The 21,717-nt window shown below is 38.5% G+C and overlaps 3 protein-coding genes across 3 annotated transcripts; all 3 read right to left on the bottom strand.

Annotated features, from left to right (window-relative positions):
• Positions 1 to 289: 289 nt before the first annotated feature.
• On the bottom strand, positions 290 to 6,623 carry LOC310952104 (uncharacterized protein; the record flags this gene model as incomplete). Its single annotated transcript, XM_083920603.1, is given in 4 exon segments — positions 290 to 1,965; positions 1,968 to 2,060; positions 2,206 to 2,235; positions 4,988 to 6,623. Coding segments are annotated over 4 exon segments (3,435 nt in total).
• Positions 6,624 to 10,454: 3,831 nt separating this feature from the next.
• On the bottom strand, positions 10,455 to 12,125 carry LOC310945472 (tripartite motif-containing protein 16-like; the record flags this gene model as incomplete). The annotated part of the gene is made up of 1 exon (XM_083911572.1): positions 10,455 to 12,125. The coding sequence occupies exon 1, from the start codon at positions 12,108 to 12,110 to the stop codon at positions 10,455 to 10,457; it is 1,656 nt and encodes a 551-aa protein (XP_083767698.1). The 5' UTR covers positions 12,111 to 12,125.
• A 2,896-nt stretch (positions 12,126 to 15,021) lies between these two features.
• On the bottom strand, positions 15,022 to 21,177 carry LOC310952114 (uncharacterized protein; the record flags this gene model as incomplete). The annotated part of the gene is made up of 2 exons (XM_083920615.1): positions 15,022 to 16,746; positions 19,561 to 21,177. 2 exons carry the CDS (start codon positions 21,175 to 21,177, stop codon positions 15,022 to 15,024), a joined length of 3,342 nt encoding a protein of 1,113 aa, XP_083776741.1.
• Between the last annotated feature and the right edge of the window lie 540 nt (positions 21,178 to 21,717).

Raw genomic sequence — 21,717 nt, forward strand, 5'->3', positions numbered from 1 at the left:
AACTTTAAATCACATTGCCCTCCCAGTTGCTCCTGATTCTGTTTCTTTTTTAACATTTTTTTATTTGTGTGTTTCTCTTTTATTATACGTTTGTTATTTTCCTATTTTTTTGGTTTGTCCTTTTCTTTTCTCCTTTTACGTGAAAAACTTTGGATCTGTGTTTGGATGAATGCAATATAAATTAAGATTATTTTATTATTATTATTATTATTATTATTATTATCAAAGTACCACCCACAATGTTTGATTGACAGCTGATGTCTGTGTGAAGAGCTGCCACATGAATCGGCTATTTGACTTTACACAACTCAGCAGCAGGGTTTAAATAATAAAAACCAAGTCCAGCATAGAGAGGCTGAGTGAATGTGGTCTGGACTCTGTGGAGGAGAGTCATGGTTTCAGAGACGCTGTAGAAGGACAGAACACCTGCACTGTGATCCAGGTACACTCCGACTCTGGAGGACCGAGGACCTGAGACGGGAGTTTTGACTTTGTTGTGATGAAAGTCATAACTGTTGTTGTAACAATCTAACATCCAAGATTTGTCATTGAGTCCAAATGTATCTGCTCTGCTCATATTCTTGTATGCGACTGCTACATAAACTAGCCCTCTCCACTCCACCTCCCAGTACCAACGTCCAGTCAGACTCTCTCTACTCAGGACCTGAGGAAGATAATAACTGAATCTGTCTGTGTGATCAGAATAAGACTGTTCTTCACTCATCCATGTTGCTTTTCTGGTCCCCTCAGATAATAACAGACGTTTGTGTGCTGTGTTTGGATCCAGTGTGATTTCACGTGAGTATCTTAAGAAGTCAGCTCTGGTCTTGGGCTCTGCTCGTGGATCTGACAGTAAAACATCCACTTCAGTCCCAGTCAGTGAGACGTTTGTCCATTTCTCTCTCAGGACGTCCTGTAGTTTCTCTGTGACTTCTGACACAGCCGCCGTCACGTCCTCAAAGTGTCTCAGAGGACGGATCTTGAAGCTGGATGTAGATTCAGTGAGTGGAGACAGTGAGGTGTAGCTGTGGAGAAACTGGTTGTGATCCTCTGTGTGTGAGAGTTGTTCCAGCTCAGCGTCTTTCCTCTTCAGCTCAGTGATCTCCTGCTCCAGCTCCTGCTGAAGCTCTTTGACTCGACTCACTTCAGTTTCCTGCTGGGATCTGACCTGCTGCTTCACATCGGAGCGTCTTTTCTCCATGAGACGGATCAGCTCGCTGAAGCTCTTCTCGCTGTCGTCCGCTGCTTTATCAGCAGAGGGGTTGATGGCCTCCACCTCCTGCTGAAGCAGCTTCACATCTTTCTCTCTGTCCTGGATCCTCTGCTGGATGTTTAGTCGACTCCCCTCCAGCTCTCTCTGCCTCTGGCTCCTTTCTGCTGCAGCTGAGACTGTGTCGTGGCCTTTATGTTCGTCCATAACGCACACAACACAGATACACTGCTGATCAGTACGGCAGAACATCTTCAGCACCTCATCGTGACGAGAGCAGATGTTCTCCTGCAGCTTCTTGGAGGGCTCCACCAGCTTGTGTTTCTTGAATGTGGCTGAGTCAAAATGAGGCTGCAGGTGTTTCTCACAATAAGAGGCCAGACAGAAGAGACAGGACTTTAGGGCCTTCAGTTTCCTCCCAGTGCAGAAATCACATCCCACATCCTCAGGTCCAGCATAGCAGTGATCACCAGGAGCAGCTTGGAGTCCAGTCTTCTTCAGTTCCTCCACTAAAACTGCTAACATGGTGTTTTTCAGCAGGGCAGGCCTCGGTGTGAAGCTCTGCCTGCACTGAGGGCAGCTGTGTGTTTTCTTCCCCTCCTCTTCATCCCAGTAGCTTTTAATACAGTTCATGCAGTAGCTGTGTCCACAGGGAATAGTCACCGGGTCCTTCAGTAGATCCAGACAGATGGAACAAGAGAAGGTTTCCCGGTCCAGCTGAACTCCTTTCTGCGCCATTTCACCTCTCAGTGCCAACGCCTGTGTGAGTTTCTCTTCCTCAAAAGTGAAACTAGTCTGAGCTCTGATCTCAACAACATGTGTGTGTGCAGTGAGTGGGGCCTGTCAGCTCCTGCACGTCACCACCATGTTGGTTACACCCATTTTCAAAGTGTAGATCTGAAGGGGAGGGAACAAGGAAATAAGTGGAGTTCAGGGTGGAGCTGGCTGTGTTTCAGAGCAGGAGGAGGAGGGAGGGGTTATCAAGCTGTGTTCACTCCAGGAAGAGGAGCGCTTTGAGAGAAATACTGTGTTTAACATTTGTTTACAGTAGAGATCATTTCTCATTTAAAAACTTTTAGGGGGTAAACTCTTCTTGTAATTAAGTGAATGATAATAATAATAATAATATTAATAATAATAATAATAATAATGAAGTCTTTTAAGTGTTGTTGAAGAAAATAGGTTAAATTCAGAATCTTATTTTATAAAATAATGAGTTAGTGTCACAAAATAATAAGTTGGACTATCTCAAAGCAATACTTTAATATCTATTTCTCTATCTATTAAGTTAGTGTATAAAAAATAAATAGTGTCTCATAATATTGAAATAATATCTCAAACAAATGAGTCAGTATGTCAAAACTATTGTGTTAATATCTCTAAATAATGAGTTAGTATCACAAAATAATAAGTTTATTTCTTAAAATATTGAGTTTATATCTCAAAAATATTGAGAAACTTATTAAAAATGAGTTAAAATCTCTAAATAATGAGTGTCTATCTCAAAAATAACAAGTTTATATCTTAAAATATTGAGTTTATATCTCAAAAATATTGAGAAACTTATTAAAAATGTGTTAATATCTCTATATAATGAGTTATTATCTCAAAAATAACAAGTTTATATCTTAAAATATTGAGTTAGCATCACAAAATAATAAGTTGGACTATCTCAAAGCAATACTTTAATATCTATTTCTCTCTCTATTAAGTTAGTGTATAAAAAATAAATAGTATCTCATAACATTGAGTTACCTGTATAATAATAACAGTAGTAGTAGTAACAGTGGAGAAAATTGAATTTCCCTTGCGGGATAAATAAAAAAGGAATTCTTCTTCTTCTTCTTGACTAAGTGCACAAAGACAATGTTAGATAGAAAACTCTGCTCATTTCTCTGTGACACAGTTGAAAGGATTGAAAGGAAGACCGACTCTGAACAGGAACGCTGTACGTTGTAGCGTTTCTGTCAAGATCTGGTTCTGTCAGTGCCCTCCTCTCCTTTGTCTTGTGTGTGTTTGTCTCCCTCTGTCTGCGTCTCCCTGCATGTGCTTCCCCCTGTCTGTCTGTAGGTCCGGTAGGCGTTCCCCCAAAGCTGCAGCCTGTTAGCTGATTACCCCAACACCTTAAAAGCCTGAAGCTGACAGGCATGCAGCGCCGGACCGTCGTCGACCCAACCTTGGTAAAACTATTCCCTCCCGGACTGGCATCCCCTTTCTCGTAGTGGTTTTCACGCTCCCCGTTGTAAACTTACTAATCGTGTTTGTGTTCTGTTTTTCTCTCCGTAGTTTCCCGTGTTCCCGTTTTCCCGTCCGTCTCCCGATCTCCCGTCGTCTCCCCGTTCCTGTATTCCCGTGTTCGTTTAGTTAGTCGTGTGTTTGTACATCTGTAGTGTTTTTGCGTTTGTTCCGTTTGTTTCATTAAACGTTTTATTTGTAACTTTATTTTGTCCGTGTCTGCATCTGAGTCCACCTTTGTGTTATACCTGAACCGTTCATGACAGTTTCACTTATTCTCTCATATCAGTTTCATATTCTCTCCATCAGCTTGGTATGAAACTCTGCAATGAAGACAAGAAGAAAAGACTTTGTTCATGTGTCTTTAATCATCATATAAACTTCCATCAGTAAAGTCAACGATTTCATGTTCAGATTCACTTCATCAAGAATCTCCTCTACGTAAAAGAAAATAATCAATGAGCTCCTTATTGATAATCATCATCAGCATTCATCTTCAACCCCTTGTCCCTGTTGTGGTCGCGGAGGGCTGAAGCCGATCCCAGCTGACATATATATCTTAATATATTGAGTTAGAGTCTCAAAAATAATGAAAAACTTATTAAAAATGAGTAAATATCTCTAAATAATGAGTTACCATCACAAAGATAATACGTTTATATCTTAAAATATTGAGTAAGAGTCTCAAAAATAATGAAAAACTTATTAAAAGTGAGTAAATATCTCTAAATAATGAGTTACCATCACAAAAATAATACGTTTATATCTTAAAATATTGAGTTAGAGTCTCAAAAATATTGAAAAGCTTGTTGAAAATGAGTAAATATCTCTAAATAATGAGTTACCATCACAAAAATAATACGTTTATATCTTAAAATATTGAGTTAGTGTCTCAAAAACAATGAAAAACGTAATAAAAAATTAGTTAATATCTCTAAATAATGAGTTACCATCACAAAAATAACAAGTTTATATCTTAAAATATTGAGTTAGTGTCTCAAAAATAATGAAAAACATGTTAAAAATGAGTAAATATCTCTAAATAATGAGTTACCATCACAAAAATAATATGTTTATATCTTAAAATATTGAGTTAGTGTCTCAAAAATAATGAAAAACTTATTAAAAATGAGTAAATATCTCTAATTAATGAGTTACCATCACAAAAATAATACGTTTATATCTTAAAATATTGAGTTAGTATCAGAAAAAAGTGTCTTCATTTAAATCTAAGATAAAAACAAACTTTAAATCACATTGCCCTCCCAGTTGCTCCTGATTCTGTTTCTTTTTTAACATTTTGTTATTTGTGTGTTGCTCTTTTATTATACGTTTGTTATTTTCCTATTTTTTTGTTTGTCCTTTTCTTTTCTCCTTTTATGTGAAAAACTTTGGATCTGTGTTTGGATGAATGCAATATAAATTAAGATTATTTTATTATTATTATTATTATTATTGTCATCAAAGTACCACCCACAATGTTTGATTGACAGCTGATGTCTGTGTGAAGAGCTGCCACAAGAATCGGCTATTTGACTTTACACAACTCAGCAGCACAGTTTCCATAAAGACGAAGTCCAGCATAGAGAGGCTGAGTGAATGTGGTCTGGACTCTGTGGAGGAGAGTCATGGTTTCAGAGACGCTGTAGAAGGACAGAACACCTGCACTGTGATCCAGGTACACTCCGACTCTGGAGGACCGAGGACCTGAGACGGGAGTTTTGACTTTGTTGTGATAAAAGTAATAACTGTTGTTGTTACAAAATAACATCCAAGATTTGTCATTGAGTCCAAATCTCTCGGCTCTGCTCATATTCTTGTATGCGACTGCTACATCAACTCCTCCTCTCCACTCCACCTCCCAGTACCAACGTCCAGTCAGACTCTCTCTACTCAGGACCTGAGGAAAAACAATGAATCTGTCTGTGTGATCAGAATAAGACTGTTCTTCACTCCATGTTGCTTTTCTGTTCCCCTCAGATAATAACAGACGTTTGTGTGCTGTGTTTGGATCCAGTGTGATTTCACGTGAGTATCTTAAGAAGTCAGCTCTGGTCTTGGGCTCTGCTCGTGGATCTGACAGTAAAACATCCACTTCAGTCCCAGTCAGTGAGACGTTTGTCCACTTCTCTCTCAGGACGTCCTGTAGTTTCTCTGTGACTTCTGACACAGCCGCCGTCACGTCCTCAAAGTGTCTCAGAGGACGGATCTCGAAGCTGGATGTAGATTCAGTGAGTGGAGACAGTGAGGTGTAGCTGTGGATAAACTGGTTGTGATCCTCTGTGTGTGAGAGTTTCTCCAGCTCAGCGTCTTTCCTCTTCAGCTCAGTGATCTCCTGCTCCAGCTCCTCCTGAAGCTCTTTGACTCGACTCACTTCAGTTTCCTGCTGGGATCTGACCTGCTTCTTCACATCGGAGCGTCTTTTCTCCATGAGACGGATCAGCTCGCTGAAGCTCTTCTCGCTGTCCTCCGCTGCTTTATCAGCAGAGCGGTTTATGGCCTCCACCTGCTGCTGAAGCAGCTTCACATCTTTCTCTCTGTCCTGGATCCTCTGCTGGATGTTTAGTCGACTCCCCTCCAGCTCTCTCTGCCTCTGGCTCCTTTCTGCTGCAGCTGAGACTGTGTCGTGGCCTTTGTGTTCGTCCATAACGCACACAAGACAGATACACTGCTGATCAGTACGGCAGAACATCTTCAGCACCTCATCGTGACGAGAGCAGATGTTCTCCTGCAGCTTCTTGGAGGGCTCCACCAGCTTGTGTTTCTTGAATGTGGCTGAGTCAAAATGAGGCTGCAGGTGTTTCTCACAATAAGAGGCCAGACAGACGAGACAGGACTTGATGGCCTTCAGTTTCCTCCCAGTGCAGAAATCACATCCCACATCCTCAGGTCCAGCATAGCAGTGATCATCAGGAGCAGCTTGGAGTCCAGTCTTTTTCAGTTCCTCCACTAAAACTGCTAACATGGTGTTTTTCAGCAGGGCAGGCCTCGGTGTGAAACTCTGCCTGCACTGAGGGCAGCTGTGTGTTTTCTTCCCCTCCTCTTCATCCCAGTGGCTTTTAATACAGTTCATGCAGTAGCTGTGTCCACAGGGAATAGTCACCGGGTCCTTCAGTAGATCCAGACAGATGGAACAAGAGAAGGTTTCCCGGTCCAGCTGAACTCCTTTCTGCGCCATTTCACCTCTCAGTGCCAACGCCTGTGTGAGTTTCTCTTCCTCAGCAGTGAAACTAGTCTGATCTCAAGGTGTGTGAGCAGTCAGTGAGGTCTATCAGGTTACACCCATGTTCAAAGTGTAGATCTGAAGGGGAGGGAACAAGGAAATAAGTGGAGTTCAGGGTGGAGCTGGCTGTGTTTCAGAGCAGGAGGAGGAGGGAGGGGTTATCAAGCTGTGTTCACTCCAGGAAGAGGAGCGCTTTGAGAGAAATACTGTGTTTAACATTTGTTTGCAGTAGAGATCATTTCTCATTTAAAAACTTTTAGGGGGTAAACTCTTCTTGGAATTAAGTGAATGATAATAATAATATTAATAATAATAATAATAATAATAATGAAGTCTTTTAAGTGTTGTTGAAGAAAATAGGTTAAATTCAGAATCTTATTTTATAAAATATTGAGTTAGTATCACAAAATAATAAGTTGGACTATCTCAAAGCAATACTTTAATATCTATTTCTCTCTCTATTAAGTTAATGTATAAAAAATAAATAGTATCTCATAATATTCATTTAATATCTCAAACAAATGAGTCAGTATGTCAAAACTATTGTGTTAATATCTCTATATAATGAGTTAGTATCAAAAAATAACAAGTTTATTTCTTAAAATATTGAGTTTATATCTCAAAAATATTGAGAAACTTATTAAAAATGTGTTAATATCTCTATATAATGAGTTATTATCTCAAAAATAATGAGTTTATATCTTAAAATACTGAGTTTATATCTCAAAAATATTGAGAAACTTATTAAAAATGTGTTAATATCTCTATATAATGAGTTATTATCTCAAAAATAACAAGTTTATATCTTAAAATATTGATTTAGCATCTCAAAATAATAAGTTGGACTATCTCAAAGCAATACTTTAATATCTATTTCTCTATCTATTAAGTTAGTGTATAAAAAATAAATAGTATCTCTTAACATTGAGTTACCTGTATAATAATAACAGTAGTAGTAGTAACAGTGGAGAAAATTGAATTTCCCTTTGCGGGATAAATAAAAAAGGAATTCTTCTTCTTCTTCTTGACTAAGTGCACAAAGACAATGTTAGATAGAAAACTCTGCTCATTTCTCTGTGACACAGTTGAAAGGATTGAAAGGAAGACCGACTCTGAACAGGAACGCTGTACGTTGTGGCGTTTCTGTCAAGATCTGGTTCTGTCAGTGCCCTCCTCTCCTTTGTCTTGTGTGTGTTTGTCTCCCTCTGTCTGCGTCTCCCTGCATGTGCTTCCCCCTGTCTGTCAGTAGGTCCGGTAGGCGTTCCCCCAAAGCTGCAGCCTGTTAGCTGATAACACCAACACCTTAAAAGCCTGAAGCTGACAGGCATGCAGCGCCGCACCGTCGTCGACCCAACCTTGGTAAAACTATTCCCCCCCGGACTGGCATCCCCTTTCTCGTAGTGATTTTCACGCTCCCCGTTGTAAACTTACTAATCGTGTTTGTGTTCTGTTTTTCTCTCCGTAGTTTCCCGTGTTCCCGTTTTCCCGTCCGTCTCCCGATCTCCCGTCGTCTCCCCGTTCCTGTATTCCCGTGTTCGTTTAGTTAGTCTTGTGTTTGTACATCTGTAGTGTTTTTGCGTTTGTTCCGTTTGTTTCATTAAACGTTTTATTTGTAACTTTATTTTGTCCGTGTCTGCATCTGAGTCCACCTTTGTGTTATACCTGAACGGTTCATGACAGTTTCACTTATTCTCTCATATCAGTTTCATATTCTCTCCATCAGCTTGGTATGAAACTCTGCAATGAAGACAAGAAGAAAAGACTTTGTTCATGTGTCTTTAATCATCATTTAAACTTCCATCAGTAAAGTCAACGATTTCATGTTCAGATTCACTTCATCAAGAATCTCCTCTACGTAAAAGAAAATAATCAATGAGCTCCTTATTGATAATCATCATCATCATTCATCTACAACCGCTTGTCCCTGTCAGGGTCGCGGGGGGCTGGAGCCGATCCCAGCTGACATATATATCTTAAAATATTGAGTTAGTGTCTCAAAAATAATGAAAAACTTAATAAAAATGAGTAAATATCTCTAAATAATGAGTTACCATCACAAAAATAATATGTTTATATCTTAAAATATTGAGTTAGAGTCTCAAAAATAATGAAAAACATTAAAAATGAGTAAATATCTCTAAATAATGAATTACCATCACAAAAATAATACATTTATATCTTAAAATATTGAGTTAGAGTCTCAAAAATAATGAAAAAACTTCTTAAAAATGAGTAAATATCTCTAAATAATGAGTTACATCACAAAAATAATACGTTTATATCTTAAAATATTGAGTTAGAGTCTCAAAAATAATGAAAAACTTATTAAAAATGAGTAAATATCTCTAAATAATGAGTTACCATCACAAAAATAATACGTTTAAATCTTAAAATATTGAGTTAGTGTCTCAAAAATAATGAAAAACTTAATAAAAATGAGTAAATATCTCTAAATAATGAGTTACCATCACAAAAATAATACGTTTAAATCTTAAAATATTGAGTTAGAGTCTCAAAAATGATGAAAAACTTATTAAAAATGAGTAAATATCTCTAAATAATGAGTTAAATCACAAAAATAATACGTTTACATGTTAAAATATTGAGTTAGTGTCTCAAAAATAATGAGAAACTTAGTAAATATGAGTAAATATCTCTAAATAATGAGTTACCATCACAAAAATAATACGTTTATATCTTAAAATATTGAGTTAGAGTCTCAAAAATAATGAAAAACTTAATAAAAATGAGTAAATATCTCTAAATAATGAGTTACCATCACAAAAATAATACGTTTATATCTTAAAATATTGAGTTAGTATCACAAAAATAATCAAAAACTTATTAAAAATGAGTAAATATCTCTAAATATTGAGTTACCATCACAAAAATAATGAAAAACATGTTAAAAATGACTAAATATCTCTAAATAATGAGTTACCATCACAAAAATAATACGTTTATATCGTAAAATATTAAGTTAGAGTCTCAAAAATAATGAAAAACTTAATAAAAATGAGTAAATATCTCTAAATAATGAGTTACCATCAGAAAAATAATACGTTTATATCTTAAAATATTGAGTTAGTATCACAAAAATAATCAAAAACTTATTAAAAATGAGTAAATATCTCTAAATAATGAGTTACCATCACAAAAATAATAATTTTATATCTTAAAATATTGAGTTAGAGTCTCGAAAATAATTAAAAACGTATTAAAAATGAGTAAATATCTCTAAATAATGAGTTACCATCACAAAAATAATACGTTTAAATCTTAAAATATTGAGTTAGATTCTCAAAAATAATGAAAAACTTCTTAAAAATGAGTAAATATCTCTAAATAATGAGTTACCATCACAAAAATAATCAAAAACGTATTAAAAATGAGTTAATATCTCTAAATAATGAGTTACCATCACAAAAATAATACTTTTATATCTTAAAATATTGAGTTAGTATCAGAAAAAAGTGTCTTCATTTAAATCTAAGATAAAAACAAACTTTAAATCACATTGCCCTCCCAGTTGCTCCTGATTCTGTTTCTTTTTTAACATTTTTTTATTTGTGTGTTGCTCTTTTATTATATGTTTGTTATTTTCCTTTTTTTTTGGTTTGTCCTTTTCTTTTCTCCTTTTATGTGAAGAACTTTGGATCTGTGTTTGGATGAATGCAATATAAATTAAGATTATTTTATTATTATTATTATTATTATTATCAAAGTACCACCCACAATGTTTGATTGACAGCTGATGTCTGTGTGAAGAGCTGCCACAAGAATCGGCTATTTGACTTTACACAACTCAGCAGAGTTAAAATAATAAATACCAAGTCCAGCATAGAGAGGCTGAGTGAATGTGGTCTGGACTCTGTGGAGGAGAGTCATGGTTTCAGAGACGCTGTAGAAGGACAGAACACCTGCACTGTGATCCAGGTACACTCCGACTCTGGAGGACCGAGGACCTGAGATGGGAGTTTGGACTTCGTTGTGATAAAAGTAATAACTGTTGTTGTAACAATATAACATCCAAGATTTGTCATTGAGTCCAAATCTCTCTGCTCTGCTCATATTCTTGTATGCGACTGCTACAGAAACTTCTCCTCTCCTCTCCACCTCCCAGTACCAACGTCCAGTCAGTTTCTCTCTACTCAGGACCTGAGGAGGATAACCAATGAATCTGTCTGTGTGACCAGAATAAGACAGTTCTTCTCTCATCCCTGTTGTTTTTCTGTTCCCTTCAGATAATAACAGACGTTTGTGTGCTGTGTTTGGATCCAGTGTGATTTCACGTGAGTATCTTAAGAAGTCAGCTCTGGTCTCGGGCTCTGCTCGTGGATCTGACAGTAAAACATCCACTTCAGTCACAGTCAGTGAGACGTTTGTCCATTTCTCTCTCAGGACGTCCTGTATTTTCTCTGTGACTTCTGACACAGCCGCCGTCACGTCCTCAAAGTATCTCAGAGGACGGATCTCGAAGCTGGATGTAGATTCAGTGAGTGGAGACAGTGAGGTGTAGCTGTGGAGAAACTGGTTGTGATCCTCTGTGTGTGAGAGTTGCTCCAGCGCAGCGTCTTTCCTCTTCAGCTCAGTGATCTCCTGCTCCACCTCCTGCTGAAGCTCTTTGACTCGCCTCACTTCAGTTTCCTGCTGGGATCTGACCTGCTGCTTCACATCGGAGCGTCTTTTCTCCATGAGACGGATCAGCTCGCTGAAGCTCTTCTCGCTGTCGTCCACTGCTTTATCAGCAGAGCGGTTGATGGCCTCCACCTGCTGCTGAAGCAGCTTCACATCTTTCTCTCTGTCCTGGATCCTCTGCTGGATGTTTAGTCGACTCCCCTCCAGCTCTCTCTTCTTCTGGCTCCTTTCTGCTGCAGCTGAGACTGTGTCGTGGCCTTTGTGTTCATCCATAACGCACACAAGACAGATACACTGCTGATCGGTACGGCAAAACAGCTTCAGCACCTCATCGTGACGAGAGCAGATGTTCTCCTGCAGCTTCTTGGAGGGCTCCACCAGCTTGTGTTTCTTGAATGTGGCTGAGTCAAAATGAGGCTGCAGGTGTTTCTCACAATAAGAGGCCAGACAGACCAGACAGGACTTGTGGGCTTTGAGTTTCCTCCCAGTGCAGAAATCACATCCCACATCCTCAGGTCCAGCATAGCAGTGATCATCAGGAGCAGCTTGGAGTCCAGTCTTCTTCAGTTCCTCCACTAAAACTGCTAACATGGTGTTTTTCAGCAGGGCAGGCCTCGGTGTGAAGCTCTGCCTGCACTGAGGGCAGCTGTGTGTTTTCTTCCCCTCCTCTTCATCCCAGTAGCTTTTAATACAGTTCATGCAGTAGCTGTGTCCACAGGGAATAGTCACCGGGTCCTTCAGTAGATCCAGACAGATAGAACAAGAGAAGGTTTCCCGGTCCAGCTGAACTCCTTTCTGCGCCATTTCACCTCTCAGTGCCAACGCCTGTGTGAGTTTCTCTTCCTCAGCAGTGAAACTAGTCTGAGCTCTGATCTCAACAACAGGTGTGTGTGCAGTCAGTGAGGTCTATCAGGTCACACCCATGTTCAAAGTTTAGACTTGAAGGGGAGGGAACAAGGAAATAAGTGGAGTTCAGGGTGGAGCTGGCTGTGTTTCAGAGCAGGAGGAGGAGGGAGGGGTTATCAAGCTGTGTTCACTCCAGGAAGAGGAGCACTTTGAGAGAAATACTGTGTTTAACATTTGTTTACAGTAGAGATCATTTCTCATTTAAAAACTTTTAGGGGGTAAACTCTTCTTGTAATTAAGTGAATGATAATAATAATATTAATAATAATAATAATAATAATAATAATAATGAAGTCTTTTAAGTGTTGTTGAAGAAAATAGGTTAAATTCAGAATCTTATTTTATAAAATAATGAGTTAGTATCACAAAATAATAAGTTGGACTATCTCAAAGCAATACTTTAATATCTATTTCTCTATCTATTAAGTTAGTGTATAAAAAATGAATAGTATCTCATAATATTGAGTTAATATCTCAAACAAATGAGTCAGTATGTCAAAAATATTGTGTTAATATCTCTATATAATGAGTTAGTATCACAAAATAATAAGTTTATTTCTTAAAATATTGAGTTAGTGTCTCAAAAATATTGAGAAACTTCTTAAAAATGAGTTAAAATCTCTAAATATTGAGTAAGTATTTAAAAAATAATGATAAACTTATTAAAAATGAGTTAAAATCTCTATATAATGAGTGTGTATCTCAAAAATAACAAGTTTATATCTTAAAATATTGATTTAGCATCACAAAAAAATAAGTTGGACTATCTCAAAGCAATACTTTAATATCTATTTCTCTATCTATTAAGTTAGTTTATAAAAAATAAATAGTATCTCATAACATTGAGTTACCTGTATAATAATAACAGTAGTAGTAGTAACAGTGGAGAAAATTGAATTTCCCTTGCGGGATAAATAAAAAAAGGAATTCTTCTTCTTCTTCTTGACTAAGTGCACAAAGACAATGTTAGATAGAAAACTCTGCTCATTTCTCTGGGACACAGTTGAAAGGATTGAAAGGAAGACCGACTCTGAACAGGAACGCTGTACGTTGTGGCGTTTCTGTCAAGATCTGGTTCTGTCAGTGCCCTCCTCTCCTTTGTCTTGTGTGTGTTTGTCTCCCTCTGTCTGCGTCTCCCTGCATGTGCTTCCCCCTGTCTGTCTGTAGGTCCGGTAGGCGTTCCCCCAAAGCTGCAGCCTGTTAGCTGATTACACCAACACCTTAAAAGCCTGAAGCTGACAGGCATGCAGCGCCGCACCGTCGTCGACCCAACCTTGGTAAAACTATTCCCCCCCGGACTGGCGTCCCCTTTCTCGTAGTGGTTTTCACGCTCCCCGATGTAAACTTACTAATCGTGTTTGTGTTCTGTTTTTCTCTCCGTAGTTTCCCGTGTTCCCCTTTTCCCGTCCGTCTCCCGATCTCCCGTCGTCTCCCCGTTCCTGTATTCCCGTGTTCGTTTAGTTAGTCTTGTGTTTGTTTAACTGTAGTGTTTTTGCGTTTGTTCCGTTTGTTTCATTAAACGTTTTATTAGTAACTTTATTTTGTCCGTGTCTGCATCTGAGTCCACCTTTGTGTTATACCTGTACCGTTCATGACAGTTTCACTTATTCTCTCATATCAGTTTCATATTCTCTCCATCAGCTTGGTATGAAACTCTGCAATGAAGACAAGAAGAAAAGACTTTGTTCATGTGTCTTTAATCATCATATAAACTTCCATCAGTAAAGTCAACGATTTCATGTTCAGATTCACTTCATCAAGAATCTCCTCTACGTAAAAGAAAATAATCAATGAGCTCCTTATTGATAATCATCATCATCATTCATCTTCAACCGCTTGTCCCTGTCGGGGTCGCGGGGGGCTGGAGCCGATCCCAGCTGACATATATATCTTAAAATATTGAGTTGGAGTCTCAAAAATAATGAAAAACATATTAAAAATGAGTAAATATCTCTAAATAATGAGTTACCATCACAAAAATAATACGTTTATATCTTAAAATATTGACTTAGTGTCTCAAAAATATTGAAAAACTTGTTGAAAATTAGTAAATATCTCTAAATAATGAGTTACCATCACAAAAATAATGAGTTTATATCTTAAAATATTGAGTAAGAGTCTCAAAAATATTGAAAAACTTATTAAAAATGAGCATATATCTCTAAATAATGAGTTACCATCACAAAAATAATGAAAAACTTATTAAAAATGAGTTAATATCTCTAAATAATGAGTTACCATCACAAAAATAATACGTTTATATCTTAAAATATTGAGTTATAGTCTCAAAAATAATGAAAAACTTATTAAAAATGAGTAAATATCTCTAAATAACTGAGTTACCATAACAAAAATAATACGTTTATATCTTAAAATATTGAGTTAGGGTCTCAAAAATAATGAAAAACTTATTAAAAATGAGTAAATATCTCTAAATAATGAGTTACCATCACAAAAATAATACGTTTATATCTTAAAATATTGAGTTAGTGTCAGAAAAAAGTGTCTTCATTTAAATCTAAGATAAAAACAAACTTTAAATCACATTGCCCTCCCAGTTGCTCCTGATTCTGTTTCTTTTTTAACATTTTGTTATTTGTGTGTTGCTCTTTTATTATACGTTTGTTATTTTCCTATTTTTTTGGTTTGTCCTTTTCTTTTCTCCTTTTACATGAAGAACTTTGGATCTGTGTTTGGATGAATGCAATATAAATTAAGATTATTTTATTATTATTATTATTATCAAAGTACCACCCACAATGTTTGATTGACAGCTGATGTCTGTGTGAAGAACTGCCACAAGAATCGGCTATTTGACTTTACACAACTCAGCAGCAGAGTTTTCATAATAAATACCAAGTCCAGCATAGAGAGGCTGAGTGAATGTGGTCTGGACTCTGTGGAGGAGAGTCATGGTTTCAGAGACGTTGTAGAAGGACAGAACACCTGCACTGTGATCCAGGTACACTCCGACTTTGGAGGACCGAGGACCTGAGACACGAGTTTTGACTTTGTTGTGATAAAAGTTATAACTTTTGTTGTAACAAACTAACATCCAAGATTTGTCATTGTTGCCAAATATCTCTGCTCTGCTCATATTCTTGTATGCGACTGCTACAGAAACTTCTCCTCTCCACTCCACCTCCCAGTACCAACGTCCAGTCAGACTCTCTCTACTCAGGACCTGAGGCCATCCAATGAATCTGTCTGTGTGATCAGAATAAGACTGTTCTTCACGCATGTATGTTGCTTTTCTGTTCCCCTCAGATAATAACAGATGTTTCTCTGCTGTGTTTGGATCCAGTGTGATTTCACGTGAGTATCTTAAGAAGTCAGCTCTGGTCTTGGGCTCTGCTCGTGGATCTGACAGTAAAACATCCACTTCAGTCCCAGTCAGTGAGACGTTTGTCCATTTCTCTCTCAGGACGTCCTGTAGTTTCTCTGTGACTTCTGACACAGCCGCCGTCACGTCCTCAAAGTGTCTCAGAGGACGGATCTTGAAGCTGGATGTAGATTCAGTGAGTGGAGACAGTGAGGTGTAGCTGTGGAGAAACTGGTTGTGATCCTCTGTGTGCGAGAGTTGTTCCAGCGCAGCGTCTTTCCTCTTCAGCTCAGTGATCTCCTGCTCCAGCTCCTCCTGAAGCTCTTTGACTCGACTCACTTCAGTTTCCTGCTGGGATCTGACCTGCTGCTTCACATCGGAGCGTCTTTTCTCCATGAGACGGATCAGCTCGCTGAAGCTCTTCTCGCTGTCGTCCGCTGCTTTATCAGCAGAGCGGTTGATGGCCTCCACCTGCTGCTGAAGCAGCTTCACATCTTTCTCTCTGTCCTGGATCCTCTGCTGGATGTTTAGTCGACTCCCCTCCAGCTCTCTCTGCCTCTGGCTCCTTTCTGCTGCAGTTGAGACTGTGTCGTGGCCTTTGTGTTCGTCCACAGAGCAGAGATAGCAGATACACTGCTGATCAGTACGGCAGAACAGCTTTATCACCTCATCGTGACGAGAGCAGATGTTCTCCTGCAGCTTCTTGGAGGGCTCCACCAGCTTGTGTTTCTTGAATGTGGCTGAGTCAAAATGAGGCTGCAGGTGTTTCTCACAGTAAGAGGCCACACAGAAGAGACAGGACTTTAGGGCTTTCAGTTTCCTCCCAGTGCAGAAATCACATCCCACATCCTCAGGTCCAGCATAGCAGTGATCATCAGGAGCAGCTTGGAGTCCAGTCTTCTTCAGTTCCTCCACTAAAACTGCTAACATGGTGTTTTTCAGCAGGGCAGGCCTCGGTGTGAAGCTCTGCCTGCACTGAGGGCAGCTGTGTGTTTTCTTCCCCTCCTCTTCATCCCAGCAGCTTTTAATACAGTTCATGCAGTAGCTGTGTCCACAGGGAATAGTCACCGGGTCCTTCAGTAGATCCAGACAGATGGAACAGCAAATGATTTCCCGGTCCAGCTGAACTTCTTTCTGCGCCATTTCACCTCTCAGTGCCAACGCCTGTGTGAGTTTCTCTTCCTCAGCAGTGAAACTAGTCTGAGCTCTGATCTCAAGGTGTGTGCGCAGTCAGTGAGGCCTATCAGGTCACACCCATGTTCAAAGTTTAGACTTGAAGGGGAGGGAACAAGGAAATAAGTGGAGTTCAGGGTGGAGCTGGCTGTGTTTCAGAGCAGGAGGAGGAGGGAGGGGTTATCAAGCTGTGTTCACTCCAGGAAGAGGAGCGCTTTGAGAGAAATACTGTGTTTAACATTTGTTTACAGTAGAGATCATTTCTCATTTAAAAACTTTTAGGGGGTAAACTCTTCTTGTAATTAAGTGAATGATAATAATAGAATTAATAATAATATTAATAATAATAATGAAGTCTTTTACGTGTTGTTGAAGAAAATAGGTTAAATTCAGAATCTTATTTTATAAAATATTGAGTTAGTATCACAAAATAATAAGTTGGACTATCTCAAAGCAATACTTTAATATCTATATCTCTATCTATTAAGTTAGTGTATAAAAAATGAATAGTATCTCATAATATTGAGTTAATATCTCAAACAAATGAGTGAGTATGTCAAAACTATTGTGTTAATATCTCTATATAATGAGTTAGTATCACAAAATAATAAGTTTATTTCTTAAAATATTGAGTTAATATCTCAAAAATATTGAGAAACTTATTAAAAATGAGTTAAAATCTCTATATAATGAGTAAGTATTTTAAAAATAATGACAAACTTATTAAAAATGTGTTAAAATCTCTATATAATGAGTTAGTATCTCAAAAATAACAAGTTTATATCTTAAAATATTGATTTAGCATCACAAAATAATAAGTTGGACTATCTCAAAGCAATACTTTAATATCTATTTCTCTATCTATTAAGTTAGTGTATAAAAAATAAATAGTGTCTCATAACATTGAGTTACCTGTATAATAATAACAGTAGTAGTAGTAACAGTGGAGAAAATTGAATTTCCCTTGCGGGATAAATAAAAAAGGAATTCTTCTTCTTCTTCTTGACTAAGTGCACAAAGACAATGTTAGATAGAAAACTCTGCTCATTTCTCTGTGACACAGTTAAAAGGATTGAAAGGAAGACCGACTCTGAACAGGAACGCTGTACGTTGTGGCGTTTCTGTCAAGATCTGGTTCTGTCAGTGCCCTCCTCTCCTTTGTCTTGTGTGTGTTTGTCTCCCTCTGTCTGCGTCTCCCTGCATGTGCTTCCCCCTGTCTGTCTGTAGGTCTGGTAGGCGTTCCCCCAAAGCTGCAGCCTGTTAGCTGATTACACCAACACCTTAAAAGCCTGAAGCTGACAGGCATGCAGCGCCGCACCGTCGTCGACCCAACCTTGGTAAAACTATTCCCCCCCGGACTGGCGTCCCCTTTTCTCGTAGTGGTTTTCACGCTCCCCGTTGTAAACTTACTAATCGTGTTTGTGTTCTGTTTTTCTCTCCGTAGTTTCCCGTGTTCCCGTTTTCCCGTCCGTCTCCTGATCTCCCGTCGTCTCCCCGTTCCTGTATTCCCGTGTTCGTTTAGTTAATCTTGTGTTTGTTTATCTGTAGTGTTTTTGCGTTTGTTCCGTTTGTTTCATTAAACGTTTTATTTGTAACTTTATTTTGTCCGTGTCTGCATCTGAGTCCACCTTTGTGTTATACCTGAACCGTTCATGACAGTTTCACTTATTCTCTCATATCAGTTTCATATTCTCTCCATCAGCTTGGTATGAAACTCTGCAATGAAGACAAGAAGAAAAGACTTTGTTCATGTGTCTTTAATCATCATTTAAACTTCCATCAGTAAAGTCAACGATTTCATGTTCAGATTCACTTCATCAAGAATCTCCTCTACGTAAAAGAAAATAATCAATGAGCTCCTTATTGATAATCATCATCATCATTCATCTACAACCGGTTGTCCCTGTCGGGGTCGCGGGGGGCTGGAGCCGATCCCAGCTGACATATATATCTTAAAATATTGAGTTAGTGTCTCAAAAATAATGAAAAACTTATTAAAAATGAGTAAATATCTCTAAATAATAAGTTACAATGACAAAAATAATACGTTTATATTTTAAAATATTGAGTTAGAGTCTCAAAAATATTGAAAAACTTCTTAAAAATGACTAAATATCTGTAAATAATGAGTTACCATCACAAAAATAATACGTTTATAACTTAAAATATTGAGTTAGTGTCTCAAAAATAATGAAAAACTTCTTAAAAATTAGTTAATATCTCTAAATAATGAGTTACCATCACAAAAATAATACGTTTATATCTTAAAATATTGAGTAAGAGTCTCAAAAATAATGAAAAACATGTTAAAAATGAGTAAATATCTCTAAATAATGAGTTACCATCACAAAAATAATACGTTTACATCTTAAAATATTGAGTTAGAGTCTCAAAAATAATGAAAAACTTATTAAAAATTAGTAAATATCTCTAAATAATGAGTTACCATCACAAAAATAATACGTTTATATCTTAAAATATTGAGTTAGTATCAGAAAAAAGTGTCTTCATTTAAATCTAAGATAAAAACAAACTTTAAATCACATTGCCCTCCCAGTTGCTCCTGATTCTGTTTCTTTTTTAACATTTTGTTATTTGTGTGTTGCTCTTTTATTATACGTTTGTTATTTTCCTATTTTTTTGGTTTGTCCTTTTCTTTTCTCCTTTTATGTGAAGAACTTTGGATCTGTGTTTGGATGAATGCAATATAAATTAAGATTATTTTATTATTATTATTATTATTATTATTATCAAAGTACCACCCACAATGTTTGATTGGCAGCTGATGTCTGTGTGAAGAGCTGCCACAAGAATCGGCTATTTGACTTTACACAACTCAGCAGCAGAGTTTACATAAATACCAAGTCCAGCATAGAGAGGCTGAGTGAATGTGGTCTGGACTCTGTGGAGGAGAGTCATGGTTTCAGAGACGCTGTAGAAGGACAGAACACCTGCACTGTGATCCAGGTACACTCCGACTCTGGAGGACCGAGGACCTGAGACACGAGTTTTGACTTTGTTGTGATAAAAGTTATAACTGTTGTTGTCACAATCTAACCTCCAAGATTTGTCATTGAGTCCAAATCTCTCTGCTCTGCTCATATTCTTGTATGCGACTGCTACATCAACTCCTTCTCTCCACTCCACCTCCCAGTACCAACGTCCAGTCAGACTCTCTCTACTCAGGACCTGAGGCCATGTAGTGAATCTGTCTGTGTGATCAGAATAAGACTGTTCTTCACTCATGCATGTTGCTTTTCTGTTCCCCTCAGATAATAACAGATGTTTGTGTGCTGTGTTTGGATCCAGTGTGATTTCACGTGAGTATCTTAAGAAGTCAGCTCTGGTCTTGGGCTCTGCTCGTGGATCTGACAGTAAAACATCCACTTCAGTCCCAGTCAGTGAGACGTTTGTCCATTTCTCTCTCAGGACGTCCTGTAGTTTCTCTGTGACTTCTGACACAGCCGCCGTCACGTCCTCAAAGTATCTCAGAGGACGGATCTTGAAGCTGGATGTAGATTCAGTGAGTGGAGACAGTGAGGTGTAGCTGTGGAGAAACTGGTTGTGATCCTCTGTGTGTGAGAGTTGTTCCAGCTCAGCGTCTTTCCTCTTCAGCTCAGTGATCTCCTGCTCCAGCTCCTCCTGAAGCTCTTTGACTCGACTCACTTCAGTTTCCTGCTGGGATCTGACCTGCTGCTTCACATCGGAGCGTCTTTTCTCCATGAGACGGATCAGCTCGCTGAAGCTCTTCTCGCTGTCGTCCGCTGCTTTATCAGCAGAGTGGTTGATGGCCTCCACCTGCTGCTGAAGCAGCTTCACATCTTTCTCTCTGTCCTGGATCCTCTGCTGGATGTTTAGTCGACTTCCCTCCAGCTCTCTCTGCCTCTGGCTCCTTTCTGCTGCAGCTGAGACTGTGTCGTGGCCTTTGTGTTCGTCCATAACGCACACAAGACAGATACACTGCTGATCAGTACGGCAGAACATCTTCAGCACCTCATCGTGACGAGAGCAGATGTTCTCCTGCAGCTTCTTGGAGGGCTCCACCAGCTTGTGTTTCTTGAATGTGGCTGAGTCAAAATGAGGCTGCAGGTGTTTCTCACAATAAGAGGCCAGACAGACGAGACAGGACTTGAGGGCCTTCAGTTTCCTCCCAGTGCAGAAATCACATCCCACATCCTCAGGTCCAGCATAGCAGTGATCACCAGGAGCAGCTTGGAGTCCAGTCTTCTTCAGTTCCTCCACTAAAACTGCTAACATGGTGTTTTTCAGCAGGGCAGGCCTCGGTGTGAAGCTCTGCCTGCACTGAGGGCAGCTGTGTGTTTTCTTCCCCTCCTCTTCATCCCAGTGGCTTTTAATACAGTTCATGCAGTAGCTGTGTCCACAGGGAATAGTCACCGGGTCCTTCAGTAGATCCAGACAGATGGAACAGCAAATGATTTCCCGGTCCAGCTGAACTCCTTTCTGCGCCATTTCACCTCTCAGTGCCAACGCCTGTGTGAGTTTCTCTTCCTCAAAAGTGAAACTAGTCTGAGCTCTTATCTCAAGGTGTGTGAGCAGTCAGTGAGGCCTATCAGGTCACACCCATGTTCAAGTTTAGACTTGAAGGGGAGGGAACAAGGAAATAAATGGACAGAGTGGAGCTGGCTGTCTGAGAGCAGAGGAGGAGGGAGGGGTTATCAAGCTGTGTTCACTCCAGGAAGAGGAGCGCTTTGAGAGAAATACTGTGTTTAACATTTGTTTACAGTAGAGATCATTTCTCATTTAAAAACTTTTAGGGGGTAAACTCTTCTTGTAATTAAGTGAATGATAATAATAATATTAATAACAATATTAATAATAATAATAATGAAGTCTTTTAAGTGTTGTTGAAGAAAATAGGTTAAATTCAGAATCTTATTTTATAAAATATTGAGTTAGTATCACAAAATAATAAGTTGGACTATCTCAAAGCAATACTTTAATATCTATTTCTCAATTTATTAAGTTAGTGTATAAAAAATGAATAGTGTC

The sequence above is a fragment of the Echiichthys vipera genome (assembly GCF_963691815.1).
Source record: "Echiichthys vipera genome assembly, chromosome: 1".
Classification (NCBI taxonomy): Eukaryota; Metazoa; Chordata; class Actinopteri; order Perciformes; family Trachinidae; genus Echiichthys; species Echiichthys vipera.